At 43.8% G+C, this 24,140-nt stretch overlaps 1 protein-coding gene across 3 annotated transcripts in view; it reads right to left on the minus strand.

The window, feature by feature from the left end:
• The window catches only part of ZNF423 (zinc finger protein 423), a 225,754-nt gene that overhangs the window by 141,178 nt on the left and 60,436 nt on the right, over positions 1-24,140 (minus strand). The window contains exons 4-5 of one of the 3 annotated variants that reach the window (XM_033069467.2): positions 17,502-17,702; positions 13,612-13,692 (exon numbers count right to left, since the gene is read on the minus strand). In XM_033069467.2, the coding sequence (XP_032925358.1) occupies positions 13,612-13,692; positions 17,502-17,702 (282 nt within the window). Of the gene's footprint in view, positions 1-8,891; positions 9,126-13,611; positions 13,693-17,501; positions 17,703-24,140 lie in introns of those variants that run through there. The other 2 variants (XM_033069468.2, XM_033069469.2) reach the window with 2 other exon arrangements.

A 24,140-nucleotide genomic window follows, 5' to 3' on the forward strand; every position in this document is an offset into this window, starting at 1 on the left:
TGACTCTTTGCCCTCTATAGCACAGACAGCTACCAGATACAGAACCTTAAGTGCCAGAAAATGCTCCACTAGCTCACAGAGAGCATTTCAAGTGGAAGCTTCAAAACGGCCTCCACAACCACACTCATGTTCAAAGGAGGTGCTAGAGAACACGGCTGTGTGAAATTTGGCAATCCAGATTCACTGGCAGGAACACGGAGGTTAGTTTTGGCTCACAGGAGATCCTCCACCCTGTAGTTTGCTTTGAACAGTTTTAATGAAAAACTCAAAGTGAGATTCAGCAGCGACCATCAGTTTTTATCTAAGGTTGGTCGAAAGCAAAAGAAAAAATTCTATTTCTGTATTTATAAGATTGGAAGGGGTATGCATCTCTTTAGAAAAGACTATTTTAATTATCTTTGAAAGAGGAGGTAGCTGGGAAACCTATAATTCTCTCTCATTTATGCATGTAGGAAGCCAAAACAGCAATGTGATGGAGGAGGGGGTGAATTAGTAAGTACATCATACACTGTACAAGTAAGTACATCTGTAGCACTGGGTAGCAGACAAGCCTGTCCACTTTACTACTTCCAGAAGAAATGTTGTCACTCCTCCCACCTATTTGCAGCAGCGTAACAAGAAAATGCTGCTTTCTTAAGCCTAAATGGAAATTTATCTCAGACAAAAAATCTAAAGCAGTGCTGAGGGCCAAATCACTATAGTTTTGCCTCTTGTATTTTGGAAAATCTCAAGCCTCAGCACACAAGTGGAAGGTGAATGAGGTAAATCACAGGATATCTTATTCTGACACGTGACAAGAGAAAGAAGAGACAAAACCCACTTGGGGATAGGGAGTGGGAATATAAGATAAGCAGGACAGCCAGCCTCCCCTTGACAAGTGTGCAGGTGAGCTGCCTGCCCCTCCGGGATCTCCAAACACTTTAAAGACAGGCCACTAGAACATTTTCCACCCAGAAGACCTTTGATTTAAAGGGTCCCCTGCACTCTAAAAAATTAAGAATATCTTGCTAACTAAGACCACCAACATTTACTTCAAGTTTTCTGCTCCCTGTAAAACCAGAGAACACATACGTAGCTTTACTCTTCCACAGGCTACACTGAAAATGTCAGGAAACAGGACAAGCTAGCTTATAAATAATTGCAAAGCCGCTCCTGAAAAGGGCTGAGAGGGAGGTGGGATGAAAGCTTCCAGCCAGGAAAGCTGTGACTGCCAAGGAGCAGAACAGAATAAGGACAAGGACAGTGTGTGATATCCCAGCTCCATCTGCACACAGAAATGAAAGGCATTGAGGAAAATATCAGTGCAGCTTATGGCAGGCATTCCCAGGTGTGGGAAAATCCTCGGGGGAAGAGCACCATCAACAGAAAATACAGCAGACCTTATAAGAGACAGCTGACGTGGCAGATCCTACAAAAGCTTGTCTGCAGTATCTGAGTGTCTTTTGTTCCCTAGCCCCATTCTTTCACCTGGCAGCTTACAGATTAAAAGACCTGAGAGATGTTCCTGTCACAGAAGACTTTGCCTCAAAAGGCTCCTAAAAGGAGGAGGGACCAGGGTAATGCAGGGTCCACTACAGGAGATGCGTGGCAGTAGAAGCTTTACCCTTCTAATAACAACTCCCCTACTTTTCTGGAAATTCTCCCTAACCCTATCCCCTCACTACCTGCAGAGTGATAACAAAGCCAGCATTGTCCATCAAGTCTCAATCTGAAGTGACTCAGTTATTCTCAGGAGCTTTGTGTTCATTTTTTCAGCCTGGCATCCTAGAAAACAAGGTTTATGTCATCATATTGCCTGTCATATGTCTTAACTGTTTGTCCCTTCCTATTAACTTTGGAATCACACCGTACTGGGGATACAGGGCTATGAGAGAAATTGAGTTCCTCAGATAGAAATTGAGTTTCTCTAAGATCAGTGAACCTGCCTTTGATTGGGTAGGGCAGAGACCCCAGTTCATGCCTCTGCTGAGACAGGCTAAGAGCAGAGTCAGCACTTACCCCTGCTCTTGAGCCTGTCCCAGGCAATCAGCACACGTGCGTTACCCGGCTGGACAGCACCGCTTGTTCTGCTTCTTGTCCTGCTGGTAGGCAGAGGATGGGAAAGGGAGAGTGCTCTGTGGGGAATGGGGTCGGGTGGAGGGCTGAGCTGGACTTCAGTGGAGAAACACATCATCGCAAGGCTGGCCTCATACTCCAGAAAACTTATTTTCTCTGCCAAATTGCCTGTAACTTCATGACACATCATCAAGGACAAATGACAACATTTATCAAGTACTCGCTGAATCCAGAATGTAGCCACACACAAAACAGCAACAGTTGGAGAATCCATCCACTAGATTTGTTGCTGCAACTTTTTCTTCCCTTTTGCTTAAGCACTGGAAAAGTCATGTTGAAGTCAATTTATTTCCTAATGTCACCACTTTCTAGGTCTGCACAATTAATGCAGGGTTTCTTGAAACAAGTAGAAAGCGTGTGATGAATCAAATGTGAGCACTCGGGAAACAGCACTCCCACAAGACCACAAGGCTTGGCTCCAGAGTCAGTTTGTGACATTGGTTACAAGCAGCTATACACTCCAAGTGTGCTCTGCATTTTTCTCTATCTACTGACCAAACTATCCATTTTTAAGGAAAAGTGAAGTAACAAAAAAAAGTCCCTTTTTTGCCATAGCACCACATGGTAAATATCATTTGTCCCGTCCCAACTGCTTCTAGTGACAGTGGAGTGTTTGTCTGAATTTTTAACAGATGTTTCTAAGTACTCTTGTCCACTTCTCTCTCCTGAGGATTTCTGCAGTGGGATAGCTCTAGATAGTAATACAAGCAATGCTTGTAAGAGGCTCTGGGGATAAATCTGTAGACACTGCATCTAGGATGGGTGTGGGTATGGGTCCAAGCCTTATGAAACTTCGTAAATATTCTCTGAAGAATAACAAGCTGGACTGACCCTGCCTGCAGATGTTTTTGAGCTTACCAGCCCCACAGCAAAAAGCAAGACAGTTTACAGATAACTGCAACACTCCTGAAACAGCCCAAGAACAGAACTTATACTGAAATTTATAAAAGCAGGGGTATACTGGAGCAGAACAGAATAATGCAAAGGATGAAGTGTGATGGTGTAACTCAATTTCAATTCAAAATACCAAAGATACTTCAAAGGGGACCAGTCGGGGCTGAGGCAGAATTTCCCAGATGTCAGGTTGCCCTTGGGAACAAGCACACTGGATTCACTTGACAGGTGTGAAGGTACTCAGAAGTCAGTCAGAACACAAATTGCTTTAAAAAAAATAAAATCACTGCTTTTATTTTTAAAGAAAGTGAGTATCTTGCACTAATGCCTGGCAAGGAGGCAGTGACGTCTGCCTGAGTTTGTACACAGCCTGAAACAATCAGCTAAAGCATGCTCATGGCTGCTAGTTTACATTATCGAAATGGAACCAGAGCTATTTAATTCTAAAATGAAATCTATTAAAGCTATTGTCAATGTTTCACAGCAGCTGAAACTGTTTTTTCAAAAGGTCAGTCTACTAGCTAGAGAGTGAAAACAAGCAAGGCGGCTGTGCCAGCCCTTAAGACGTGGCTGCATCCTGCAGTCTGGCTGTGCATTCCCTTAAATGTCGGGCAAGAAGCAGCAGCGCTGTGAGCTCTGAGCGGAGCCCGGCTCCGTGCGGCCCGGGGAGGCTGCGGGGACACTGCGGGGACCCTGCGGGGACGCGCATCCCCGCGCTCTGCCCTGCCGGGCACACAAAGGCATGGCTGCACAGGACACCACTTTGTCTTCCAGCCCATTCAGCTTTGTGGCCGCGGTGTCATTCACAACAATACCACAGCCCTCCCCCACCCCCAGAAAACCCGCAAAAACTCCAGCCTAAGAACCACTTCCCCCACAAACGCATAGCAGAGCCCCAAACACCCCCATAGCTAGCACAGGCCTAGCATTTGCTGTCATCTTCTGTACCGGCATTTCTGTTAACCCCTTCTGTAAGATCCTTTGACTCGCTTTCAAAATTCCTCATTCTGAAAAACACTTGTTAAATATTGGCCGCGACTGCTGCACAAAGTGATAGCTTAGTAGTCATAATCCATGAGATATATTTAGCCTCACAAACTCATCATCAATGGATCTTGAAAGCATTGTAGCCAACCGACTGGAAACCACATGCAATACAAACACATAATAGAACTTCTAATGTGCAAAGAGACTAAACAAAAAGATCCTTGACCTTCTTGCTTTCCCTTGCATACCATTATTCCCAGTGAGACAGCAAATGGAATGACGTGGAGAGCAACAGCCACCAAAAAGCAACTTTGGAAGCCAATTTCTACAGTAGTTAAGCAGTTAATGACGTTAATCAGAATGATAACTTATTAAATTCTATATTTATGCAAATAGCATTTTGGCACATCGCACGGAGACCTGAGTAGCAGAGCTTGCCAGGGAAAGGTCCCAACATCTTTTATATTTACCATTTTGGGGTTTTTAATACCATGTAAAATCATCTGCAACGGTTGGTATGTCAGGCAAACCACACTTAAATAAAATGCTAGAGTAACAAATTAATATCTATTATTCCAAATAGATTAATGAACAAATTGCTTAATTCTAACATTTATGAAGCAGAGATTCATCTCTGTAGCCACATCCAATCCCTGCCATTATCTTTTTAACAAGAATATGACTTTTCTTATAGAGCTTCCTAAAACAGGCAACAATTACTGAACTAAGAAAATAACAGGTAGCCCTCCCTCTCTCCATGCTACAGTAGCGAGGGAATATACGGCACAAAAATACAAAGTAGCAGAGTAGTTTATGACTGACATGAAAGGACATTAGCCCTGTGTAATGAGATGAATCAGAAAAACTGCAGTTTAGGGTAGGCAGAATTTACAGTAATCTTAGTTTAGTAAAACCAGTGTGGAAAACTTACTGCTTTCCAAGAGAATTAGCTGGGAACTTCTTGGTTCCGGGTTGCATTTAAATTCAACCAGGATAGAAGAATCAAGGGAGTGGATGAACAGCTATGAATTGCACTTTTAATTACTTTCAAGATGTCAAAAAGAACATCAAGATGTACTTATGCATGTAGTTTTCCCTTTTTGTGACTCTGTTGTTTAGTAGAATTAAATTCTGCACAGATTTTACCCATTCATTCAGTTCTTCCTCTATCTCCAGGAAAATGAGGTGGGAACCACTTGCAAGATGTTGTGCAAAATGAGTAATTCACGAATTGAAATTGTGCCTCTGTTTTGAAAATCAATAGTATTTCTTATACATAAACCCTAACTGTTGATTTATTTATGTAAATATTCTGGTATCTGGGTACCTTTGTTCATGCAAACCTCACAACACAATGTTCAAATATCTCTGGAAAAAATAATTGCCTTTTTTCTCCCCTTTGGGTACAAATTTCTGTGTTTTAAATGAGTGTGCAGGTATCCTGTTGCTACATAAGGCTTCATTTCAAAACATCAACTAATTCTAGGTTTAATTAAAACAGAATGTTTTATATCACAAGTATGGGGTTTTTTACAGCACATATATTCTTGCCTATCTAAAGAAGAATATTTTTTTAATTAATTTCATGAAATAATTCAAAGTTTTAGAGCAAGACTATATAGTGAACTTATGCAAGCACTGAAGCCTTTCCAGAGAAAACAGGATTCTCCACACCTCCCTCTGGCTTTTCTCCCTACTGAATGCCGTGGCCTTCACTCAACCAAAGGAAATGAAAGACAGACTGAGACAACAGCATCACGTGGGTGAAGGTCAGATTGATTTTCAGCTGTGTGGTGCTGTTTTATCACCCTCAGGACAAAAGTTAAGCCCTTCTTTTTTTTTTTCATGTCTGCTTTAACAGAGCAACTTTTTTTTCCCCTGAAATTTTGGTTGGGGTCCATACCACTAGAATTGTCAAGGACAGCCTAATTTAAAACATTCATGAAGATCTCCTATCCTCACAGTAAAATCCAGAGCAGCCCACACACCACAAGATTTCCATGAGTTTCTTGTATTCCCTGTGTACAAACAGTGGCTCCTTGAAACTACGGAGGTTTCTGCAGTGACATTCGCTGACAGCAGAAGCAGAGTGAGATGCAGCTGCTGGCTGTTTGCAGTGATCCTGGGCACAGGAGAAAAGCAGTTGCTATCTCAAAAGGGGCAAGTTCACAAATTGTTTTTTATCCCTATCCTCCCTTCCTTTCCTCTCCTCTCTGCTCGGAGAGGCCAAGCTCTCCAAGAGCTGAGCGTCCCGCCTGTCACTCGGCAATCTGAACATGCACAGACAATTACTGTGGCAGCCTCTGGAAAAACAGGGAGTTTTGCTAGCTCTGATTGCACTTTTTCCAACTCCAGTGCCACTTACAAAATCACTCTGCCCCCAACTTGCTGTTAGAATTGGCTTTCCTCATTTCTCTTCTAATTGAGAGAGATTTTCCCCAAAGTAATGATGTTATTTTCAATAGTCAATTTTAGGTAGCCATGTCTTCGAAACTGAACTGATTAACCTAAAATGAGGTATTTTGTACATCACAGATACATATATGCATACCTAGTTATCAAGAGAAAGCATCTTCCCTCCCATTTCCAGTTTTCTGGCAAACAAAAAAACTCAGTATTTGCTCGTTTAAGCTAAGAGACAAGAAAATCCTATTCACTTTAATTTCCTTTTGTTTTAAATGTTGGGTTGAATTTGTCTTATGTTGTGTGAAGAGTGCAACAGCATCATGACTGCCTCCTAAAGATGACAGTTTATCCTCCTTAAAAAGCAAAGAATACTATCTGTTTTATTTATATGTACCAGAGGTCATGGTCCAAATCAGACCCAGTTACACTCAATACCATCAAAACACCTCAGAATACAGATCCTACATGAAACAGGTCTTGTAAAACACACCACGGCAAGTGTGTGTAAGAGAGGAAGGAGTAGTGAAGGGCTGTAAGGTGACATCAAGCAGCTTTCAGGTTGGATCCGGATGCCATCTGAATGTAAATTAAATAATTTTCTCGGTTTTGTGAACAAAGATTTGACTAGCACGTGTCCTTAGCTCATCTGAACCTATCTGAGTCTGCCTCTGAAGCAGCACCCAGAGCAGTGTGATTTCTCCCAGCACCCCGAGGAGATCTGCCAGTCCCCACAGGATGGGTCAAAGAAGGCTCTGCACATACACAGAGCTCCAAGGAGGAGCCAGCCCTGGACAATGGACAAGAGAGCAACTGCAGCTGAGAAACCAGGAGAAACCAGTAGCACAGCAAGGTGTAGCTTAAATGTATAAACTGTGAATGACTCTGTTTCATGCGAGGCTGGGAAAGGGCAAATGTCAGCACAGCAGCACAGAGAAGACTGCTGGGAGCAAGATGCAAAATGGGACAGTCCAGAAAGGAGCAAGCAAGGAAAAAGCTTTCAAGGAGGAACCACAGGGACACATGCATAGGTACCAGGGAGAGGAAAGGGAAGGGAACCCCAAGCACACAGCCAGAATGCACAAAAGCACAATCCCACGTGATGCAGAGACACACCATAAGCTAAGTACTACCATAAATAACTGTCCTAGACACTTGTTGGATTTTTGGCTGGTTTGGGCTTGGTTAGTTTCTATTTTTGGTTGATGAAGATTGAACAATATACTTCAAACCTGCTTACACTACTCTTGGAGTGCAGTAAATTACCTCTATTCAGTTTTACTCGAAGAGAAGAAACACAGGTGTGTGTATTTATATTTCTGTAGACTCAAGTTCATAAAGGGAATTTACTCTACTTCTGTCTTTTGAAATTTTCTAATGAATAATTAGTAGATGTAGATTTCTAAAATGACCATTTAGTATAAATTATATCAAATCTCATTTATTTTAAGAGATATCATTAAGTACAAAGTCTGCATGAGTGAACTGAGTTCACTGTAGAGGAAATGACTGGGAATTATGTTCAAAAATCTATTCAAATGTTTAATGTAACAGATTCCCTGGAGAAGAGAAAAGCAATGGGCTTCTTCACCCTTTCCTTATGTCCTCCTCAGCAAGTGTAACAGTAATTGAGTAGCAACAAAAAAGAAGAGCCAAAAAGTCTTTCATCATTATGGCTGAGAATGATTTTCAAGGAAGCCTAAGGAAGACATGGACCCACACACTGGAAAAATGATGCTTTCAAGAGGAAGTTCACTCCCACCATTACTGATGTCACTTGCAACAAAACCCACCTGGATTAAAGACCTTGGCTGTTCCACCAATTTCATGCATGTCATTAGGCAAATCAGTGCAGCCACAGTAATTATCATTCATAATAACTCAAGCTATTAATGGGGAAGGTCTTGAGTTCTCCCCCAAACGCTGACCTCTCATTCCCCTCATGTTGACATAAAGCTTGTGCAGCTCCATAGGGCACCAGATCTGGGAGCTGCACAGAGTAAAAATCAATCCCTTTAATTGTCAGCAATGTCAGCTCCCAAAGACAACACAAACCTTTTACCAGCATAAGGCAGGAGATGGAAGGGAGGAAGGAAGTAGTCCAGTAGCAGTCAAAACTTAAGCCAAATTAGAATGACAACTTTTAAATTTCATGATGATAAAAATTAACAATTTCTTGTCTCAGGAAGGGGTTGCTAGAACGAGTAAAGATTACAAAGTGCTTGAATGCCCTACAAAGTATTTAGAATTAACAGACCAAGTACCTTGAAAATGCCAAATCAATTTTTCATTAGTTAAGACAATGAAAATTGCTTGTAATAAGCAAGATGCTTGAATAACATGACCTATATTTAATACATGTAATTTACTTAATTTTTTACTGAGTATATTTTCAACAATTTTAAATTGTATATGAAATTATAAAATTTACCCTACTATTAAAAGCACCTCCTAAAATTACTTACATGAAACAGCATTCAAAATGTACATACTTGCTGCCACAGCTTTGAAGAAAGTCAGAAGCTGCTTGAACCTCTGATGGAGGTCCTCTGATGTGCAAGCCCAACTTGGAGAGCAGCAGCCTCTCCAGCAGGTGCAGAGAAAATATTTCCCTTATTCAGTTTGTTTGAGTGGTTCAGTCCAATACGCAGATTGTTGAGAACAGAGGAACTGCTTGGCAGATGATCCCTAGTTTGCTTCTTGCCAGCCTATGGCAAAGAAAGGCGTGAGACGCCCACGGACCACCCAGGCACCCGGCTGAGGCTGTCCCGGGAGGACACGTACCTGGGTGGGTCCCTGCTGCTGCCATGGGCCGGGGGTTTGTGCTGCTGGCCGGCCCCCAGGAGCCCACGCCGCCCTCCCGCCGGCCGGCGCTCGCGGCAGGCCGAGCCCGGGCACCCGCACCCAGGGGCCATGCTGAGATGCTCCAGCCAGCGCTCCCAGAGCCAGCCAGCTGAAGAGGACCAACCCATGCTGGCACGTTTCCCTAAAGCCAGCCGGCACCAGGGGGTGGAGGCTGCTTTCTGGCTTCCCCAAGCCTGGAGCACAGTTAATAACATGCCAGCTGTATCTGCAGACAAGCCAAGTTTAATGAGGCTACAACAAAAGCATTCAAATATGCACTACAGAACTTCTGTGGGGATTTTTTCTAGAGCTTGTTTTTAAAAAATAAAAGATAGGAATTCTTGACAATGTTTGTACACACACTTCCCTCATTTTTAATTGATTTTTTTAAAATTATATGCCACAAATTCAAAGAAATCAACATTAGAAAGACTTGTTTAATCCCACTACTTCCAACAGCAAAATTATGCTGTGTGATGAGTGCTTGAAATGCACTGCTGGTTGCTTTTTTCTTAATAAACATTGAAGTCTTAATTGTTTTTCCCCTTCATGGCCAGACACCATCTTTCTGTCTGCCAGGTCTTCACACTAGGACAAGTCCTATCCCTCGCCTCCTGCTCGGGAGCCAGGACACACACCAGTGTGACCACATCTCTGGCACAAGTGATGGAACAGATAGCTGACCCCCTCACTCTCCTACCAGCCATGCCTCATCACATCCCTCTCTCTTATCTCTAGGCCAAGGTACAAGAGGTTTCAATAAGAGGATTGCAAACAGGGAGCAGCAAAAGAAGCCTGCTCAGGCATGAGGGGATGGAAAAGGTAGGAAAGGGCCAATCGCTCACTGCCTCCTTCACCAGAAGAACCAGAGAGTATCAAATGAAAGCAGGTGACAAAAGTGAACAAAAGGTGATGCTTTTCCTCAATGTGGAGTTGAACTCTGGGTCCTCACCTCAGAAAAAGCTAACTGCACTTCAAAATGGAAATTCAGGGAAGAAGACTGCCTGAATAATTTAAATAAAAAGCACCACAAAATGCTCACATAAGTTTGCTGACAGCTAGGAAAACATTCTGGGAAAACAGCACGATGGGACCATCAGGCTGGCTCAGTACAGTCATCCTTATATGAAGAGTACTTACCCAATTGTCTGCAATGGGATAGGAGAAGAAATCAGGAAAACACCCCAAACTCTCAGTGCATCTCTTTTTCACTGCTTACATGTGCAGTCTGAGGATCTCAATGGCTCTGAATCTGCCAAGGCTGTTAATATGGCCATCGTTTTTAGTCCCTCAACAACTCACAGGAACGCAATGTGTGCCCTTCAGCAGTGTCCCAGCCAGAAATAATCCATGCTCTTGTCCATCTGAGACAGGACAACCCCAGCACACCCTCCATTCAGCTCTCTAAGGCTTTATTAAAGGCCACTTTGTAACAAGCACATATCTATTGTAGTCTCCAGGCTATCCTCACTGCAGTTCTGAATTGAGTTTCATATACTGGGTTTTGTCTACAACCCGCTGAATGTTGGAACCTGCTTATGGCAAAAAGGGATCCTCCTTCCTGCAGGCACAGCTGCTCTTGTGGCTCCAGCATGGGAAAGAACTCTTTCCACTGAAACCTCTCCCTCCCTTTTTTTTTTTCCAATAAAACCCATTTATTATTTACTTAGATTTCTGTATGCTGAGAAACAAACCTGCCCTATGTAGACCCCCACAGTCCTCCCTCTGCTCAACCAGGGCAATGGATTACCCTTGCAAACAGAAATCTGAAGCAGGAGGAGAAGGGGAGGTGGAACTCTGGCACCCCTGGTGCCCCAGAATCGCTGCATGAAGCCTGAGCTGGTGCAGGTGATCTGGGGCAGGCTGCAGCTCCCAAATGCAGCTCCTGCTGCACACAGGAGCTCCCATGGCCAGCACCCAGCACAGCTCTTTCTTCACAGCATTTGGGGTGCTTCAGTCTCTGTGCATCCCTCCGTTGCTGATGCAGCAAAGCAGAGACTGGCTTCTCTGCCAGCCAGGGGCAACCTGATCAAGATATCCAAAGGACATGTTTCCTTTAAGAGGCCTCACTTGAAACATGCACCCACTTTCTCCTCTATCCATTTCCATGCATACCTGTGCTTACTTTGCAGACTACTTTTTGAACTAGATAAAAGCAGATAAAAGAACTCAATTAAAGTAGCAAGAATGAAACAGTCCCCTGCCAATACAAGCAGGCTAACTTGTCGTCCTCAGCTTCTCACTGGGCCATATGTTTAAAAATGACAAGAAAAATGGTCTTCCTGTGTGAAAAACATATGCTCCTTGAGGAAAGACATCATCATTGCTAAGAAATTTTGTGCACCTCAGAATGCATAGCCAGGCCATCCACAGTGACTGCTGGCTATGTGGGGGCTGAGGAAGGGGTGGAGAGATCTCATTACCTCCCTCCTGCCAGGGGTTTTGGTAACACGCAACCAAGCCGCCCGCAGCCGCGCTGGCAGCGCTCCTATCTGCACACACAGTGCCTGGTGCTGCCTCCCTGGCTGCCATCCCCAGGGGGACCGGCACAAAGGTGGCCGTGGCGATTTGCAGGGATGGCGCCCGGCGCACTGGCACACTCTTATCAGTGAGCACACTGCCCAGCTCCCGCGCACCGCGCATCTGCCGTGGGCTCACCGCTCTGGGACACCCTCCGTGAGGCCGCCAGCAAATCCCCAGCTGGGTGTTTATGGAGAGCAGGCATTGCTTGAAATTCACATGTCCCCCCACCATAAATCCTTACAGGCACTGGCACGCCTGCAACATCCAGGAGAGATGGAGGAAGGAGTGCTGAGGGTCAGCCCCACTGACCCCTCCCCACACCGCAGGGCTGAGCGCAGCTCACCTACCTTTGCCTGTGGATGGCCCTCCGATGTGAGCAGCGCTGTTAGGGAGCACAACACTTGGCACAACTCTGTCCAACACATGCAGTACACAACACACTACACTGAAGAACATTTGCCATGTGCAGGGGCCGAGCCAGCGCTGGTGCCTCAGCACACACTGCACAGAATCCTCTGCAAAACCTCAGCATGGCCAGGGGTGCTGTAGACCCTGTCTGAAATTTGCAGCTGTGCTTCTGTTTGTCTTCAGATGTGAGAATGTGCTTTACGTTCTACACAATAAATATGTATTTCACTGAGCACCTGCACAGCAAGCCAGTCAGCACAGCTCCTTATCAGCACACTGATTTTCTGGCACGTGCAAGCAGAAGTCCTTGAAAAAGCCTCTTTTCAGGCTGGCTGGGAACCTCCAGGTAAACTCAAACATCACCTGTGTGGTGACGGCAGTCAGGGGAATCAGACCCCAGACCACCCAGCCACGTGTACCCCTGCAACAACGTGGGGTTTCAGAGCTCTCAGCACAGAGGGCACAAATCTGCTGCAGGGAAATGTGCAGCACCTGGGCACTGTGGCCAAGGTGGCTGCCGAGCCCTGGGGTGCCCTGTGCTGTCCCTGCACCTGGAGAGGGGACATCTGTGACAAACTAAGCACAGGAGCCTGTACTTGCAGCCTTCCAAGGGACTGACAATAAAAACACTGCCCCGGTGCCCATTTTCAGATCTAGACAGCAAGAACTGAGGACTCCAGGGAAAATCCATGTTTTTACAGTTTGTGATATTATTGAGCTTTTCTGATGCCCATTTAAAAACACTGCTATGACCTCTGAAAAGAAGGGAAACTGCATTTCAGCAAGACAACACAGAAGAGAACAAAAAAGGGAAACTTGTTATTTTTTTAAGCTTGAAACACTAGTTAGGTTAAGAGAAAGGAGCAGAATTCTGGCAAGGACAAGAGCACTCAGACTGAACCACAACACAGTAATTAGGGCCAGTAGGTCATTAGACACACAGCTGTATAAACTAGGTGTATAATTAAGTTTCCACACTGCTTTTTCACAACTGTATTTCAGTTTCTTTTGTGGAGGACAATCAGTAATTCATTAATTTAAAGATGCAACAACAGCAGCAGCAAAGAAAGAAAAATATGTGACTTGCCAATCAAGTGTGAGCAAAGACTACAATTTTGGGGAGGGCTAATTTTGGAAATGTATACAAGACATCTCTCTTTGTCAGTGGGAAGCAAAAAGTGCCACCTGACAAAAACATCCATGAGACATCGTCACTTGTTGACAAGCTGCTGTGTATGTGTTTCTGGATAAGCATCCCACAAAACAGCGTTGCATGGCAATTATAATTATTGTAGCAGGTGAAATATAAGAAATTGCAAAATTATACACTAGCATGAAACAGTTACAGTACCTCATTTCAAACGTAAGCCTAGTGTACAAGTTACAGGGCATTTAAAAGGAGCAACTGCAAGACTTTAATTATAAACTAGTTCCTACCGTACAGTAGTTTAGAAAAATCAGCTGCTTCCAAGCTGGCAATATCCATATATAGCTCTGCTGCTGTTTGAAACAGACAACCTGTAAAGTTATCAACAACAGAAGAGGACCTCATGAAATGCTCAGAGACCCAGCCAAAACCTACTTCTGTCCACTTCACTGATGTGTTAATTTGCTTTAAAACACTCTACATTCACTTGAGAATCTCAAGAAACAACTTCACCTGAGACTATTCTGACCCATGGGAGGAAAAGGGTGGAGGAAGCAAAAAAAAAACCACAATAAAATACTGGAGCTAAATCCAGACTAATGCAGGTGGATTAAACACACAGCCAAATGACAAAACTTGTGACTTTTTAGCCACTTTTTGTCAGACAACAAACCACCTGGCACCAGCCACCAGACACTGATATATCACAGAATAGTTGCTTGGTGTAGGGAGCCTCCAGTGCTTGTTGCAGGACACAGTAAGTTGTAAATCCACATGTAGTTCTTTACTCTTGTCACTAACACTGTATGATAGCATCATGCTACACCTACACTGTAACAGCAGCACACAAAAACACATATAAAAAAGGCAGCACATGATGCCAATGGCAATTACTTGGTCTTCTCTAGTTTAGGGGATATGGACACCAGTGAATTTTAAAGTAATTTTTATTTGTTCTCAGAGTATTTTTCAAGATGCTGCTGTTTAAGGAAACAGTTTAAGGCATTGTTTCCAGGACTGCTGCAGGAGCACTCATTTGTGAGGGCAAGCTGGGAAACGAGGGAAGACATAAGCCAGTAAGGAAATGTGATGTTCTTTTGGCACAAGCTGCCGCCATTTAGGCCCTTTTCAGCTCCCCATAGACATTGGGAACCTAAAACCTGCAATCACAGACATCAGTCATGAGTAAAAGGTATAAAAGGCACCTAATTCTGTCAGAAGAACATCTCTACTACACTGACATCAAAAGGAATGCCATGCACCTATGCTACCAGAGGTGTCTAGATTCCATCAGTGTTTTGTCCTCAAAGAAACAAGTTTGAAATACATGAAAAGCAAGGGGGGAATGGCTGTTTGTTACTTCCTTACACGTCAAAGCAGCTGCATTCAAACTGTATTATAACTTCAGCATGCTGTAATGAATTTCTAAGGGATTCCAGTGAAAGAGATGGTTTATCCTGCTCTTTGGAGTGATCTCTTGTAATCCTGCAACACTCCTGAGCTACAATACCTTCCTAACTTCAGTATCCCAAAGGAAGTCATTAGTTATGTTGTATTATCAGCCTGGTGATATTATCACTAAAAATATTACCTGTATTGATCTGGAGCCATGTAGACATGACTGAAAACCCTGCTTCAGATTAAGACATGAAAATCTAGCTTGCCAAGAGGTCAGGCACTGCATTACACCCTCAGGTGTGTCAGGCAGGTATCACAGGGAAAAGGAGTGCAGGGTAACTAAGGACACAGGCAAATAGCTCTTTTTGAAGGGTAAAATCTTTAAAATATAACACACTTTCTAATGCAGTCTTAGGTTTTCACCCAGGTGGTGCAAGTCTTTTTAGATGAACTGAACAAAAATACACATTTTTGCATGCTTTCCTCAAAAATCCTCATGATTATCAGACCACTTATCCAACTGGTGTATCTGAAAGGGTTGTTTTCCTCAAGGTAAGGTATGGGAATATCAAGCAATATTCCAGATTGTCTTCATGGAAACATTCTCATTCCAAAATATGAGTGCAGTCTTCCTATTTACTTTAAATCACTTCAGGACACTAGATTAAACTAAATACAAAACAGACACTCTTGCTCTGGAACAAGGATTATCCTCACATGGAGACAATTAACACTTATTTCATGTATATGCAGATAGTTATATGGTGCCTTTTTGGAACAAAATCTCTTCGTAAATCATCCACACATGTGAAGACAGTAAAAGAAGGCTAAATTATGCTACCTGCAATCAAAAATAGCAATGGGAATACTGACAAATTATTTTGATATATCCCTAAAAAATATAATTTATTTTTCTTAGTCTCACCAAGAGAATACGACACTGAGGATAAAAAAAACCTGAGGTGTGAAAACACTGACTGAATCTACATGAATAGAATCTCTAGGTTGCTATGTTTTAATGCAGATTTACCTCTGGAAAAAAAATTGCTCCTTTTCATAGCACTGGCTGTCACCTATCACAACCTTACATTCCTGCTCTGGAGTCCCCATCAGCAGTGCCTGCTCCCCTCTGTCAGTTGTGCCATTACAGCTGTTTGGGGACCACACGGGGAGCCAGACCCAAACAGACATTTGGGCTAAAAAGAGCCTCCTTTTGTGGGGCCCATCCCCAGCACCACAAGCAGCTGTCTCAGCACAACTGAGGATGGAGCAGTGATGGCACAGGGCACTTCTTCCTTGAAAAGGACCAATGTCCACATGGGCTGTGCATTTCACCTTCCACTTTGGAAAGCAAGGGGTTTTCTGAATACAAAGTTACATTTTCTTGCTTACTCCCCTGCAGCAGAGTGCCATGTGCCAAAGTCTCAGGCCAGTGCCGTGGCTGTCAGCTGGCTGGGAAATTACCCTGCAAGAAGTGACCCTTTGATTTTACACACTTTCAAGTTTGCAGCCTATGTAGGGCTTAAATGAGAGTGCAGAGCAAGGAGCCCTGGGGGCAGGCTTAGGACTGCAATCCCTATCCAGCTGCAAGCATGGGAAAAGCCCCAACATCCCTCTGTCCTTCCTCCCAGCAAGCAGATGGGAACAAGAGCAGGGAGTCCTCCCCTCTGCAAGCCAGACTGAGACAAGGGAGGGTGCTCTTGGGGTGGGAGTCAGACCAAGCCAAAGCCTCCACCTGACCCTCCCTCCCTTGCTGTATTCCATCCCCTGTATTTTTTCTTGGCTGAGCATCATTTTTTTCATGCCCAAAAAGGAGAGCTGAAAACATAGACTAATTACAAAACAAATTAAGTGGCCAGGAGGAATATGCACTCAGGGGAGAGATGATGGGATACTGCTGCACCAGAGGAGAAACCCTTCTGCCTTCTGCCAGCCTTGACCTACCCGTCTGCCATAACAGCAACTGCCTAAAAATAATTTAGATGAGTGTGGAGGAAGACATGATGGCAGAGTATTCAGCTCTGGGAAGGTGAAAGATAAGAATCCCTGATTTAAATAAATATGAACATATTCTGTACTCCCCCCTCCTAAGATTTTATTTAATCTTTGGTAAAATCTGCAAAGCTTTTTCCTACCCCTGTAAATCGGCTTAGCGTGCTTGGCTGAGTACCTGCTGCTACCGCCGGCCATGCAGAGGCAGCCCTGGAAAAGCAAGGTATGTTGCAATTGTTCACACCAGTGCTCTGAGCTTGTTCTTACTTTACAGAAAGTAAAATCAAGATCAGTGTAGGCTGATGCCATCCTCACTTCCATAAAATTCAAAAGGCAATGTAATAATAACCTAGGGAGAATGCTGTATTTTTAGGGTGGGATTACAGAACATGCACTATGAATTTTAATCTCAGGAATCATCATGTTCTTTTAGGGGTTCAGAGAGGCCTTTTTCCCTGGGAGTTTTGCACACTTTAGTCATTTAACTTTTTTAATCTTCCTATATTTGGAGAGAAAGGGAAAAATACCTGCCTGAAACTTTTAGCATTATAAAACCCCACAACATTTTTGTCTAACGTAATTACTGACAGATTCCAATTGGAAAGCTGTTGCTTTTATTTTAATTTTATTAAAGGAGTGAACAAAGGCTACCCAAGGCACCACAATAAAATTACATTAACTGTAAAATTACATTATTAATTCTTTAATCTCACTTGAGGCCTCAAGCTGTTGCTATGTCCAATTACCCAGCTAACCACCTGTCAGAACTGTAAAGCTAGTTTAACATTACCTCCAGGACAGTTGTGTGCCCTGTGTTCAGTCAGGTCTGCCAGTGAATCGAAGTCCTGCTGACAGTTATCGCAGGTGTAAATTGACTCATCCTCCATGTCTTCATCTTCCTCATTTCTCTCTTCCTGGCTCGTCACACTGTTCCTCTCTTCCAGGGCCCGGCTGTCCTTCGCTTCGCTCTCCAGCTCTCCTCCCAGGCCACCTGCCAACAGCAAGAACATCCTCTAAGTTTGAGAGGTCTGAAAAATAAGAGCTTTAAGAAGGATGTTGCACTTATTAAGATACATTTAATTACAGACGCTCTCACATTATTCCCGACACCTTTCATTATATTAATGTGGTTTTTATATCATGTGGTGCAACAATTCTCAACTGTATTCTCTGCTGCTTAGTGCGAATCCTGCAAACACTCTCTCCTAATCTCCTCTGGTGGGTGTATAGCGGGAGCCTCCTAACTCTGTCATATAAAGTTGTTAGTGTTTTATCACATAACCAGATTCTCAAAGCTTTAAAAATTGGCAAGATTAATTACAGCCCTCAAAGAAAATGCATGTGCTGAATTTTAATTCTCAGTGCTCTCTTCTTCCCACCGCCCCCAAGCCCCAATATTAGTAACAACAAGTGAAAAAAATGCTGTAGCTGAATATCCCAAAGCACACATGTACCCCAGGACATGAGAGGTCTTGCTGAACTAATGGGAGGCACCTGGGTGGGCAGATGAGCCTGACATTGTGCTGACCTAGCTGAGAGCAGACTCAGTACATCTGACCTTCAGGTCTCTCTGATATTTTTTATCTTGGTCTGTGGCTGGAGTGTGGGCTAGCACATACTTTGCCAGCTCCCCCCAAGTTTTTATCTGCATTTGTGCACAGGGAGTCTGAGCTCCTGAGAGCCCCAGAAACTCCCCAGTGTGGGGGGTCGAGCACCTAGGGCCATGCAGGTGCCCACTCCACACAGGGGGCAGCTGGCTCTCCACATGGGGTGAGTGGCAGGACAGCTGCTCACTCCCCCCAGGACACCCTCAGTGGCCTTTGTGAGAGATAAACTTGCAGCCACATCCTCGTGCCTCCAGGACACTCCCTTGGCCACAGTGGACACCCAGATGTGCCTGAAGCCAGTCCATGCAGCACTGCAGACAGCCCTTGCTTGGGCGCTCTGGAGAGGCCACAGACCTGAAATTTTCCTTTTAAGTCCCTGCTGCCCTCTCAGCAGGGAAAGCATCCATGAGACACACTAGCCATGGTGGCCAGGTTTTGGTGACCAGCTGAAACAGAGCTGCCTCCACCTCCTCTGCACACAGGTTCCCCAACAGAGGTGATGCAGCCCCAGGTGCTACACCTGCACTATTTCACCTGCCTCCATAAGCACTCATGCTCTTAATACATCCTGTCAGTATGGTGGGAACACTTGGGAAGTCATTCAGAAAGTGAAACAGAACCACAGACTGTCAGCAGAAGAGGTCCTCGCACACTGGCTGACCCCAAAAGCCCAGGAGCTGCTCTCAGCCAGGTAGGAGGGAGATGCCACCTTGTTGGTTTGGGATGCATTTGGGTTTTAAGCCATTAAGGAAGGACCAGCAAAGACAGAGATGAATTGTTTCTAAAATCAGATCAGCACCAAAAAGATTAAGGACAACCAATGCTGAGAACATGAAGCAAAGCTAAAAATAAAATTTATTAAAAACCAAAACTGGTTACCACAAGCACTGCAATTCAGAGACACACATTACTAGAGCTCTGCTACCACTATCCAGCCAGGGCACATTTCATACCATCTTCTGCTCTGTGCATGGTAACATAAATCAGCTGTGTAAAACACTCTGCTGCTTTCCATGGAGCACTCATAACGTGACGTACCCTTCCAATTGCAATGGAAATATTAAAAATCAGTGCCTGCACTGATGTATCACAGCCTCCCTCTTAGCAGTTAACTGATCTGCACATCTTCAGATTCTTTTGCTGCTAAATTATACATACCTTTCTACTACAGAATTTCCATTAAGGGTGAGATATAGTATTCATCTTAACAAATCAGATATGCCACTTACACAGCAGTAATGAATTTAAGGATTTAGTTATAAAAAGAATCACTCTCTAAGCACTCCATATTGTAAGTCATCATCTATACTATGTTTATTCAATAAAATGCCACTAGCTGAACCTCATGCTTTATAGACTCTTCCTTAAATAAAAATATCTTGTAATGAAAAAACCCCACAGTTCTGGTTCTCTTATATTACTATTTCACCAAATAATAAGTCACTTTTAGACCTATGCTACCTTTGCTTTATTTCACACATCATTTAATGTATATATTCAAATTAGCACTTACATTTTGTCATATTTACTTGGCACACCTTTATACAGTGTCTCATTCCAGACTGCAATCACAAACATTTTAGCTCATTCAATCTTTTTAAAGCCTATGTCCTGCAGACTTGATAGTTAATAAATCAGAATGTCAACTCTCCAGTTTTATGACAGAAACCTATAAAAAAAGTCCAAGTATATAAATGTAACCTAAAGAATTGGCACCTGCGTCCATGCTGCCTGCTGACAAAGGCCTCAGGGAAGCACTTCTGAACCTACAACCCGAAGAAGAAAAGCTTCTAGGCAACTTTGGGGAGCTTTAAGGGACCCTCACTAATATTTTTAGCAGAAATGCTGCCTTTTGAGAGTTAACCTAAAGACCAGCTGATCTGGTGAGTACACTGTGACAAATTCATCCTTGGTTTTACTCCAATACTTTGTGACTACACCAGGGATAAAGCTGCTCAACCGAGTCCAACAATAACAAATAATTTAGCACACTGCTTTAGGAAAAATAAATTGTACAATGTGAGATAAGAAAATAGATTCCCCACTGCAAAGCAAAATTCCAGAAACATTTTTTAATTCCCTGTTGAATGGGAAATCTGATCCTCTAGGCAACTTCTCAAAAGCATCGTTGCTTGACAGAGTTATATGTAAAATAACACAAGAGTGAAGCTTGCAGAAATTATTTAGCAAATGCAACACTGCTTTACAATGGGATTTTTTCCTGGTTTTGGCAAGTTGAAGGAATTGTACATGTCTGCCACACCTCAATGTTACTGTCCTTCAAACAAAATGGTCTTCAGATTCCTCTGCTGAGAACTACACACTTCGTGCTTGCCTTGCAAATACCAAAACGCTGCTGAGAAAAATCTGTGGTGCTCACTGGGTTTTTGACCTTTGTCTCTACTCTTTTGACCACAGGCTGCCAGCAGGGCGTGTGGGGTGCGGGCGGCCCTGGGGAGACACTCGCTCCTTGCCCAGGGGAGCAGAACAGCCAGGGCAGGGATGGGAATGGGTGGTCCAGCCAGCAAGGAAAAGCTTCAAACACAGCCCAGCTGCTCCCGCAATGAGCTCAGTTTCCCTGATGAGGACAGCAGGCCACGAGCATGCCTCGGGAACTCGTTTCTGCAGAGCTCTGCTGTAGCAGCTCACAAATTTAACCTGCAATTTTCCTGCTGGCAAGAAGTGCAGGAGCACCTCGCCTGTGGGTGCAAGCACACTGCCAGAGGGGCTTGGGTCACCACAGGAGGCCAAGGCGCTGCTGGCACCACGAGCAGGGCTGGCTTTGGAGCCGGGCCTGGCTCGGAGGGGACACGTCTGTGCACCACCAAGCAAAGGGGTTCCTTGGTTGCCAGAGCAAACAGCTTTTGCAGTCTCCAAAGATCAGTGGCTGCCTTGTGGCATCAAGCACGGATAGATACATTTACTGCCACGGCTAATTTTTAAGATTCCATTTTTAAGCTTTGGATTTTAGTGAGCTTAATTCAATAGTGAGAAGTTTCTATCTAGGTGGTTTAAAATATTCGCAATAAGCACAGTTACCAATCTGGAGAAATTTGTGCACCAAACACCACTGCAAGGACAGCACAGCACCATGGGCACACAGCTCACACAGGTTTTGCTGTGGGCAAAAACTTGCAGAAAAGAACTGCTGGCAGCACCAGGATAAATATCAGGATAAATGATCACTGACAGTTCCAAAGAGGGGTAACTCTTCGGTGTTATGAGTAATTTTTAAGTGACCCTGCCATATCTAATGATGGTTCTAACAATATTCTTTTATAAGTAAGAGAAGATATAATTTGAGAGGTCAGTCTTGAAAGTATACCTCACTACTCAAAATGTCAGGAAACGGGGTGGGGGGGCTTTTTTTTTTTCTTCTTTCTTTTTTTGCCCCCCACGCCCCCACACTTTTTTTCCCCTGTAGCACAGTTGAAGGTCTACAGGACTTTACACAAGAAGAATATTTTACCCTATGACCTAAACAATCTGGCCAACAGTCAGGAATATGTTATTCTAATTGCCACTAAAGTTAATGCTGTTAATGGCTCTTGGTTTTTTCTATACAAGCCAGCTTATGCTCTAGAAAGTTACTATTTCAAAGGAGACATAGTAAGAACTGGGAGTGTTCCTGCCTGACCTGGTGGTCCAAGGAATGTGGCAAACTTGGCAAAGCTGAAAAAGTGAATTCCCAAAGGCCCAGTTTGAAAGTTGCAGTCAGTAGAAATGCCTTCTAAGCTGTGTTCAAAACAGCTCTGTTACAGGAACAACGCACTCCTAAAGCCAAGTATTTGAAAACAGATTACATGTACCATGTTCAGCTCAGGCCTCACTCAAGTCAAGAGCAGATTTCCCTTGCTTCTGTCAGCCTGGGACAGACAGCCCAGCCACCAGGGACTGTGCTTGGAGCTTAGCATGCTCAGCCCAGGACCACAGTGACAGCCCAGCCACGAGAGCCACAGCAAACTGCTTTGGGGACTTGGGTTAGTGGGGCAGGACTGAAGGCACAACAAAGCCAGAGCCATACTGATGGAAAGATGCTGATGCCTACCGACAATTTCTGCTGAAACACTTGGAAATGGGTAACACCTTGCAACACATGGGCCAGAAAAATTGAAAAGAAACCAACCTCAGCGTATTTTTTTCATCTGTGGAATCAATTATGAACAGTTTAAATTTTTTTATTCTGTCAACACAATACAGAGTAGGCAAGCCTTTCTATCTTTGTGCCAGAAAATTTTCTGGTGCTTTTATTTAATTTTTTTTAAGCCTGTGGACTTTTTGAAGCTGGGATTTATTTTAAATCTAGGGCTACTCTTAGGAACATACTATTTAGTGCAGGGTCATGCCTGGCTTTAAATAGGTCCAATTATGGGGCTTCCATGAAGTGTTGCTTCTTTTCAGCAGGCACACACTGATGCAGTGCTAGGCAACATTTTTTTTATCCCAGCAACTTTGCCACACAGAGCTAAGGCTGCAAAGTCACACTCTGCAAAGCACCACATAAACATTTACACACACACAGACATGCACTGCCCAGGTCTGGCAGCTGGAAGGCAAAAGGTAAAATGAAGAGCAGGAAAGAGGCATCTCTTTGCTCCTCACCTTGGTCCAAACAAAAACAAACAAAGGTCTCACAAAGGACAACAGTTATTTCTAGAAGTTTTCCTGAGATGTAGGACAAGTGATAAAAGTACATGGCACTGAAGGAATAAAAGCTAATTGCTGCAGGAGTGAAGGGTGCTGGCAAACAATTGACACCTCCTGGGGCTTGGCAGAGCCCCGCAGTGCCCACCCAGGGGTGCAGCCTTCCTGCCTCGCGGCCACAGGGCTACCCCAGCAAGACAAAAGGAAAGGAAATTTCATCCATAATTAGGAAGTGAGAACAAAAGAGACAAATGACTTAAAGGAAAAGCCTAATCTAAACGTTCGTTAGTGAATGTTTTGCTCAGTGTCAAATGCCAAATCAGTGTGGGGGAGGTTTCTACTTTTATGTGGTTTGTTACATTTTAGTGTTGTCTTTAGCTCTGCAATATAGAAAGAGAGTCTAAAGTTCTCTGTACTTGTGAACAAAAAATGAACAAACGCCAAAATTCACTAGTGTTTCAGTAATTAAATCACAAACAAACTTTAACTGAAATCTTCATCGTAGGATAAAGTCTTGCCATTGCTAGTTACTCCCACTCTGTGACTCCTCAACATTTCAAAAAATGTCTTTTTTAAACACTTCCATTATGAACACAGATATGTTGTGCACTACCTCTCAATGGGCCAGGGCCCTCCTGTGAGCTTCTGTAACCCCTGCAACCATATCCACACTAAGCTGCCAAAAATCTGCTCTGGCCGAGCAAACCAGGTCAGAAAGCATGGATTGCATGCCAGCCCTAGGAACAGGACCAGGTATCAAAGGCAGCTCATTCCACACATCAAATCATCACTATGTGCATCAAAGGCAAGCAGGTTTGGTCCTCCACCATGCAGTGCAGCATACCACTTTCACATGGTGTCACACCACATGTGGTAAAGAAAAAAGGTGCCTAGCTCAAAAACAAAGAGCCAGAAAGGAATAATGCATGGAAAACCACAGTATATTCAGGCAATGCTAAATCACATGGGATGGCTACATGACAGGGCAAGCGAGCAAAATGCAGGCACACAATTCTGCTGACAGTCGCCATGCAATGCTTCTCTCAGGCTGAAGAGATCCACACATCAGATCTTGTCTTCCCTCAACACGGGGAGAAAAACAATCATAATACCAAAAAAATTATTTGATCCAGCATGTAGTTAATGGTGTTGGCCTCCTAAGACTTACAACTTAATAA

The sequence above is a fragment of the Catharus ustulatus genome, chromosome 11, assembly GCF_009819885.2.
Source record: "Catharus ustulatus isolate bCatUst1 chromosome 11, bCatUst1.pri.v2, whole genome shotgun sequence".
Lineage (NCBI taxonomy): Eukaryota > Metazoa > Chordata > Aves > Passeriformes > Turdidae > Catharus > Catharus ustulatus.